Here is an 8,835-nt window from a genome sequence, read left to right as displayed (position 1 = left end):
ACTCTATCTCTTGCAAACTATCCAATAAGTGTGTTTGATTTGAAAACTAACAATAGACTAACTTATTCCCCAAACTCTAACCTCATAAAAAGGTTTCAGCTTTTAATTTTTATTGTTAAACACTATTTACTTCTTATTTTTTTGCTCATTTCTTCGTAATCAACTTCTCTAAATCTCCCTTATTGTGGTCGGTAGTTTAGTAAATTCAACATTAAGACATGAACAATATAATTGTTACAACGAAATAGATTTCGTTATACCAATCGACTTAATATATATTTTCAACGAAAATATATTAAAGTAATATATTTTCAGTGAAAAATATTATATATATATATATATATAAATATATATATATTTTTCATAAACTGAATCGAATTATAAATTATCTCACAAAAATTAACTCATAAAATTATATTCTTTGATGATAAAATTCAAGGCTATGTGTCGCACGCTAAACTAATAAATAATAAATAAATAATTAAGACGCATAGAGTTGACAATTCAATTTTTGAATTGAAGTCTACATATAGAAAAAGAATTTGTACGAATATTATAATATAGTGAGCGATAAAAATTCGATGATGAATGCACCACCTTAGCTACTTTTTTAATGGAAAAAATCAATTTTCTCGTCTATTCCTATGTGATTGTTTATAACTTTAAGTCCCTAAAATATGTATCTCTGGTATATGTATACACATTTCAACTCCATAAGCCTCAAATCCGTCAATCTTTCACTTATGAAAATTTTTCGAACAACATTGAATCAAAAGTAGGACGAAACCAAGTCAAATCAAGTTAAGAAACGTGGTTTTGCTTTGCTTTAAAACCAAATCCATTCTTCTTTCTTTTCTTTTTTTTTTTTTTTTTCAGTGTTGTATTCGTGGAAATGTCAACTCGTAAATGAAATGAGTTCGACACATTTCTTTCGATTCAATGAGGCAAATAAATTTCACACATACAAAATTTTTTTTACAAGTCAAAAAAAAAAATTCTAATCATTTTCACAAAAAAAAATAATAATAATTCCGAAAACGAAAACATGGGCATGGAACAGTACACTAGCCGATAAACTTGTCAAAAGTCACTTAAATTCCGTAACGAACTTTGAATTAATTGAAATCTGATTCGATTGATATCCGACAAGATATAACGGAATCCAATGAGTTGACACGTTGCTTTAGGTTATATTAACCTGAAGCTTTGTATTTATATTTCGCGTGTTTCGCAATATATACGTTGAATTGGTGTGCGTGGAGCCCATTATTCGAATTTTGCTGAACATAATCATCGGGTGAGAGACGAAACAAAGGCAATTGCCTAAGAAAGTGTGACATATAAGTTATGGAATTATTATACGTGCACGAAACATGTTATTAATCCTCCGCTGGAAAAATGTTTTTTTTTTTTGCCCTTTGCGCTCATACTTTCTTTCATGCATGCAAAGTTCACGTGTCAGAAGTCGACAAGAATAAATCAGAGAATTTTTTTTTGAAAGAGAATCAGAGAATTTTGAGTACACTGTTTTTAAGTCATTTGAAAATAATTTATAATTTTTATTTTTATAAAAATATTATATATATATATAGAGGAATTTTCAATTGTCCGACCATGTTTTCCCACTTGATCTGCGACCACTAAAATTCTTTAGTGGGTTTTAGTGATGCAAAAAAAAAAAACAAACAAAAACCCGGTAGTGGTTTTAGTGATGCGAAAAAAAACAAAAACTACTAAAACTTACTATCGGATTTTAGTGATTACAGATCAAGTGGAAAAATATAGTTGGACAGCTAAAAATTTATATATATATATATATATTGACTTCACTTTTGTTTTACTTTCTCTTTTAAAAACCTACTTAAAATCTTTATGCACGTAATATTCCAATTCATCATTTTGTGTTTCTTATTAAAATTATTTTATTAGGAAACCTATTCTACCGCAACATAATATTTGTTTGGAGATTTTAAACGATGCTCTACCATGTTTAAAAATAAATAATCAAATGAAAAACGAAAATTTACATTATTGAGCACTATGGAAACTTGTATATATTTTTTTTCAAAAAAATATAAACCAAACATAGACTTCAATCACTTGCACGTTTCGAAAAGGATTATTTAGTATATAGAACTCAAAAACTTATTCGGTATAGAGAACTCGACTTTAATTAAAAAGTAAGATTTCTATTTGGTAAATATTATTAGATCATTATAGATTTTGCCATTTATAAGTTTTAAAGTTTTAATAAGTAGTACAATATAATCAAAATCGAGTATAATATCAACAAATTTTTAGATTTGTAAGAAATAATAAAAAGTTGAGTTCAATATAATAAATTAACAATTATGTCGGAAAATGTAAAAGGTGATAACGTTTTGATGTGGTGAACACATGTTGTGAACACCAGCTGAGTTAATGTCCACCTATTGGATATATAAAAAGTTTATATATATATTCGAAATGAGACTGAAAAGCAGACGAGGAAAAGAAAGCAAACAAAAAGCAAGTTTTGTCCAAATAAATATAAGTAATTAGTGATGAAATATAACCAAGTTCCACTGATGCCTACCTAGTGATATATATATATATATATATATTTAGTTTTGATGTAGAAAACGCATGCTGTGAGCACCGGCTTAAGTAATATCCAACTATTGGATATACAAAGAAGCTATATATATAAATCGAAAAGAAATGAAAAGCAGATAGGGAAAAATAAGCCAGCAAAAAGCAAGTTTTGTCCAAATAAATACAAGTAATTAGTTATAAAATATAACTAAGCTCCACTGATGCCTACCTAGTGTGATCCTGATCAATGGTTATTGAGGTCTTCAACTACATTCTTATTCAACTTTCGCATACTCCACGTTTGAAAACTTTTTTCACGCTGCTCCCAAGTGTTCAACTGCACTCCCAGTCCACATGAAATCTCCATTCCTTTTTTTGAAATAAAAAGTGATACTGGCAATAAGGTTGAACGCATACACTATGGTCTATATACCCCACATTTACTGTCTAGCCTGCAATTCGTCAAAATAAAATTTGATAAATTCCATTTCAAGTTAGTATATCTTTTCAGTACATTCATAATCATTGTTCATTTCTCATTTAAATCAAAGGTTCAAACACAGGCCAATGACTGACTACTGCATGGACTAGAGCTTTCCCAGTTCTAAACACACAAATCTATGCATGCGCGTGTGCGTATGAATAAGAATAAGATAAAGCATCATATAAATAACCCCATTTCCTGAAAACTCATGGCATTGTTAATACAAATGGTGGATACATAAACTTGTCGTCTAATTCAAATCAAGGTTTGCATGTACCCTAACTATGCGCTTAAGTTTCACAAGGAAAAAAAATAAAAACAAGTCATTAGAGAAGAAAAACAACTTCATGCAGTCCATGATGACAATTATCCCTGCTGAATGTGGAAGAGACGGCATGATTCTATTCACTGTCAAACAAACTTTACAAGAAATCAAGAATGAACGGATTACTACAAATTCAGAAGTAAGAACTTTGCTGGTGACCATGTTCGGAAAGATAAAATAAAAACAGAAGTAATGAACCATACCATGTATTGTACATCAACTTGTTTCCACTGAAGTTGGTAATGGAGAACTGCTCAAAGTAACCAGGACTGCAGGACAAAGGAAAAGGTTTATTCATTACTTGGGACAGGCAAAGAGAAAGAACATCTTGTAACATGATAAATATGGAAATTTAAATACCTTCTGGTTCCATCTTTAACCAATCTTGCCCACACATTAAAGCTTCTCTGATATCAGGACTTACAACATTACGATACCCGTCAAGCACTCTACCCCCATTGCTGAATGCTACATCCGGTCCAAGAGTGGACACAGGAATACCAAGAACATCGCGTGCCATCATCGATAAAATAGGATACCTTGGAGTGTGAACTTTCCACCAATTCAGTATGCTGAAATCATAATTACGAGGAAAGACAGGCTCCTCTAAATACTTGTCAAGATCTGATGCCGTGCTCTGACTCTGTGACGTTTCATACAGGAACTTGTCAAAACCCTTGAGCTTGTCTCTAGTACCATTGCTAGTACTGGGCAAACTGCCTCCAGGCCTGGCTGAATCTTCATCAAGCAAAGTTGAGCCCATGGAGTACTCATTGAAAACTTCCCTAAGGCCATCAGAAACTTCTTTGATGCGATCTGGAGCATTACTTCCATAAATCTGTCTATAATAGTACTCGACCAACTTCATCTTAAAACGAGGATCCAAAACTGCTGATATGGCTAAAGTTAAACTGCATTTCCTCCAATACCAGTCAAATTTGTCCTTCATCTTCAAGGCCACAGAACTAAGAAAATCATCAGGGTTCTTACTCCACTCAATTAACTGAATGTGCATATCACATATCTCTGGGAAAAATATGTTTGAAGTAGGACATCTGTTCCCCATAAAAACATTTGTAAACTCAAAGAGAAATTTCAAGTGGCCGACGATAGAACTAGCCCAACCCCACTCTGCCTCAGATAAAGCCATTGAGTATGTAGGATCATGCTCTTGCATAATACAAAAAGCACCTTTGTATTCTATTGCTGCCGCAAGCATCATATATGTTGAATTCCACTGTACTGGACAGTCAAGAACTAGACGCTTGTCACTGTTAATACCTACTTGGTGAGCAATTTCGTTAAATTTTACAAGGATTGCTTGTTCACTTTTGATGTGCTTTATACTTTCTCGAACTTTTCGCGTCACATCCCGGAATTCTTCCATGATACCCTGGGCAGTGGATTTCAAAAGATGTATAATGCATCGCATGTCAAATAACTCTCCATTCTTTAAAAGAGGTCTATTTTGAGATAACCAATCTTTAATCCTGAAAACCATAACTTCATAAGCCAAGCAATCGTCAAATGTCACTGAAAACAGCTTATGATCAATAGCCCAGTCTGTCAAACACTTAATAGTAACTTCTGAAAGTGTATCGTCAGTGTGAGATGGATCTAGCGAAACGAAGTTAAGAATCCTCTTCTGCAGCACCCAGTCCTCATCCACATAGTTGGCTGTCAAGCATATATATTCCGAACTCTCAGGTGAGCCCCACATGTCAACTGAAAGGTTTATTCTACCATGTATCTGATGGATGGATTCATATATCTTCTGTTTCTCCTTCCCATAGATCATCATACAGTCAAGTTCAATGGCATTGTTATTAAATTCAAACATGGGTTGTAGGTTCTTGACAAATATCTTGAATCCAACATGATCCACCATGGCCAAGGGATAACCGTGTATCATAATCATTCGAGCAAGATCCAACCAACTACGCTCTTGATCAAATTTAATACTTCCTAGACTGATTGTCTGGTTAATTTCATCTTTCATTTGCTCCTGCTCATACTTCAGAGGAATAGGACTTAAAATTTCATCTTTTATTTTCCCTTCTTCATAGGCGATAGTTGTGAGACCAAGATTGCTTTGACCAAGAGTACCATCTTTTCTCTTCCTCTTGGCGGAAAGTATTTGAGAAACATCAAAATTGGATCTCTTCAGGCATCGCACCAAATGATTTCTTAAATGAGTAGTACCACTGTTACTAGACCCACTCAATTTCTTTTTGCAATGGAGACAAACAGCATATTGTGCGTCTGCCTTTCTCACTCTTTCAAAGTGATTCCACACAACAGAAGTCAACCTCTTCGTTTTCTTGGCAGGGATCTCATTTGATATTTCCATGAAACGAACTTTATACTATGATATCTATTTCATCTGCATCAATTTTGACATGAGCTTCAGTAACTGTCGTCGTTTTACAAACAAATGTTTTCGTTGAAACCTCTCAGCGAATGCATACCAAAAAAAAATAAAATAAAGAGGGTCTAAAGATCCTCAACTGGCATTGAAGCTGAAGCAATGAATTTTCTCTAACACAAAGGTAAGCAAATACGTAGTAAAGCTCATAAATTTCCACTAAACAAGTTCCCCTATGCAATTCAGTAAACCTGATAAGAATCACATTCATTATATTCATATGATCAAAAAACAAGACAACTCCGAAAAAAATCATGCACTGCAGCACGGAATCCAATAAAAATTATGAACAAATCTTCCCAAGAAAGCCGCATAAACGGAAAACAATTCATTAAAACGTTGAAATTAATTAAAGAACACGAAAAAGTTTCAGATCCGGATCCAGATCGAGTGAAACCGGGTCGGGCCAACCATGAAAGACAAAATCGTACCTGCTAGTGAAATTCCCGGCTGACGGCGAATTAAGCGGCAGAGTCCGACGGGGGAGGATCCGAAACAGATTAAAAGGGTTAGGGTTCGGAATATTTTGCTCAGATATGGACTTCGGATTTGATAGAAACCAATTTCTCTTTTGGTAAATACACCCGAAAATACTGGATCCGCTTTATTTGTCGTGAGTTGTAACTGACGTCAACCCGAGTTTATCAATCGGGTTGGGTCAAGGGTTTGAACTTTGAAGTGTACATACGATTTATCTTTACATTTAACCATTCAAAAATTATTATTATTATTATTTATCTTGAAAAGTCGGGATAATTGCATTTTGACTCCTTATGAAACATATAAAAATCAAGAAACACCCAGTATAAATTAAATAGCCAAAAATAACCCTTTGTTATTCAGAATGAAGTTCATGTGCCCCTAAATCCGGGAGGTGATATTCACATTTCACGCGCTGCATACGTTAGTATTCTAGGATTTTTGAAGAGTTTTCCTTTTACCCTATATTAAATCTTAGCTATTTATCTCATTTTCTGCAATAATTGGAACTCGCGATTTCTTGAAGGCTGTAATAAACTCTTCTTACAAACCCAGAATTTCAACTATTTTGAAGCGCTTGGATTTAATGTCCATTGGACTTGAAAAGTTTTCCTCCATTTGGGTGGTCATTCAAAACCTTGGCTTTCAAGTAAGGTGCCACCAAACTTTTCACATTTGAGCAGAACCGTGCTTCCAACGGCAGCCTTGTTTCCTACCAGGAAATCTTTCCACCCGCTCGTCAATGCAAATCTATATCCCCCATTCTGCCGGGGAAAAGTCGCAATCTGAACCGGCCACAGCCTCGATTTTGAGTCCAGCAAATGTATCGTTGTGTCTCGAGCAATTCCAGTCGACAGCACGAAAGATTTGGGGATGTCCTGTTGTGGTCAAGACCAGCAAAAAAGCAAAGTTTGAGTACCGATAAAAAAAAAAAAATTGAAAATACGAAACTTGGAGGAGGGATATGACACATAATATTCACCAGTCTGCAAGACTCTCGCCGATCCAGTTTCTTGGAATAACGTCCAATCTTGCCAGCAGCATCAAATTCATCTTCAGGATCAGACGATCAGTCCAATCTTCATCCTTGCTTTTTATCTTTGCATCCAAATGTTTTGCCACTGGACTACTGGAGCACGATTCACTGCAAATCAACAGCAAAAACCCACATTAATTTGGCATCCAAATCTTATGATTTCTTTTCGTTCCTTAAAATTGGGGATGGGTGTATTTTGCTTATTAGAGGTATAAGTGTAAAATAGTCTTAATTTAATTTCAAAATCCTTAAAAACTTTTAAAAAATAGGATGGGGAACGTGAGCTTCATTCTGAATAACAGAAGTTTATTTTCGCCTATTTAATTTACATGAGATATTTTTTTTATTTTTATATGTTTTATAGGGAGTCAAAATGCAATTATCCCTAAAAAGTCTAAATACAAAACTTTGTGGGGTAATTAAATTTTTTTTTAAATTTCGGGCAACTATTTTTTAAGAAAATGACTTTATGCAGTGTATTTCAAACACACATGAAAATGTCATTTTTTTAAAAAAATATATAGTTATGAAATACACTACAGAACGTCATTTTCTTAAAAAAAATAATTGACCGTAGTTATTTTTCCAAAATTTTCAAACTCTAAACTTGTGTGATTGGACAATAAAAAAATTATTTTTTAAAAAACAAATTTATAAATTTATATTTTAAAATTTCTGCATAGTTTTGTTTTTCTATAAAAAAAATATAAAATAATAAGAATTTTAAAGTTTATCTCAAGTTTTGGTTAAATTTCTATTCCACAAATTATATGATAGGTTTCTCATGTGATGGAAATGAATGGACTTGATCCACATTTGTAATGAAAATAATACTTTGAAAATAAAAAATAATATTTTTTATGAGTTGGATAGGATAGATCGGAGAATTGTCAAAAATTATTTCGTGAAACAATCTCATATAAATTTTTATGATGAAATATTAGGGTGTACAAAATTTAATTTATTGATGTTACATAAAAATAAAAATATATATTTATATTATATTATTTAAAACCAAACCTTAGTGTTATGTTTTTCTAAAACAAATTAAATACAATATGAATTTTCTAATGATTGGCATAGTTTCATTCATTTTCATATAGGGAAAATACTCGAATACAATTATAGAAAAATAGATGTTTCAATTAAAAGTTATTTTAAAGATAATAAATATTTGGCAAGTCAAAAGTACAGCATTAATTTAGGTCTTTTAATATATAGGCAGATGCAACCACCCAGTATACACAATCTAATCTAATTTTAGTAAACTAGTGGGATAGGCACACGCTTTGTGTGTGAAAATATGAATAAATATGTTGGTAGTTCAGTTTTTTTTAAAAGTGTTGATGATTTAGTAACTGAATTTCACTTTTTAGGGAATGTGGGGCGCAGAGATTGATGCATTTTCAAAATTTAAGTGAGATGTTTTTTAAAATGAGCACAAATTTTTTTCACGAAAAAAATAAATTGAAGGTTAAATTGGGCAAAAAAGTTTGATGTCTTCACATTAG

The 8,835-nt window shown here is 32.7% G+C and overlaps 1 protein-coding gene across 4 annotated transcripts; it reads right to left on the bottom strand.

Annotated features, from left to right (window-relative positions):
* Nucleotides 1–2,624: 2,624 nt before the first annotated feature.
* Nucleotides 2,625–6,444, bottom strand: LOC140863454 (zinc finger BED domain-containing protein RICESLEEPER 1-like). Of its 4 annotated transcripts, XM_073266902.1 has the most exons (5): nucleotides 6,240–6,444; nucleotides 5,892–5,999; nucleotides 3,744–5,766; nucleotides 3,587–3,652; nucleotides 2,625–3,026 (listed from the first exon to the last, which is right to left on the bottom strand). In XM_073266902.1, the coding sequence occupies exons 3-4, from the start codon at nucleotides 5,731–5,733 to the stop codon at nucleotides 3,600–3,602; spliced, it is 2,043 nt and encodes a 680-aa protein (XP_073123003.1). In that variant the 5' UTR covers nucleotides 5,734–5,766; nucleotides 5,892–5,999; nucleotides 6,240–6,444; the 3' UTR covers nucleotides 2,625–3,026; nucleotides 3,587–3,599. The 4 variants fall into 4 exon arrangements, with proteins under 4 accessions (XP_073123003.1, XP_073123002.1, XP_073123001.1 ...); XM_073266901.1 differs by lacking the exon at nucleotides 5,892–5,999 and having other exon boundaries at nucleotides 3,744–5,757; nucleotides 6,230–6,444; XM_073266900.1 differs by lacking the exon at nucleotides 5,892–5,999 and having other exon boundaries at nucleotides 2,626–3,026.
* Nucleotides 6,445–8,835: the final 2,391 nt, after the last annotated feature.

This window comes from Henckelia pumila, chromosome 4, assembly GCF_033568475.1.
Source record: "Henckelia pumila isolate YLH828 chromosome 4, ASM3356847v2, whole genome shotgun sequence".
Taxonomy (NCBI): domain Eukaryota; kingdom Viridiplantae; phylum Streptophyta; class Magnoliopsida; order Lamiales; family Gesneriaceae; genus Henckelia; species Henckelia pumila.
This window is presented reverse-complemented; position numbering and strand designations above follow the sequence as displayed.

Bases quoted from the DNA above. Each gene is read 5' to 3' on its own strand.
- LOC140863454 (XM_073266901.1), bottom strand. From the start codon at position 5,733: ATGGAAATATCAAATGAGATCCCTGCCAAGAAAACGAAGAGGTTGACT. The intron at 3,653-3,743 runs GTATTTAAATTT...TTTGTCCTGCAG, and splicing joins GTTAAAGATGGAACCAGAAG to TCCTGGTTACTTTGAGCAGT.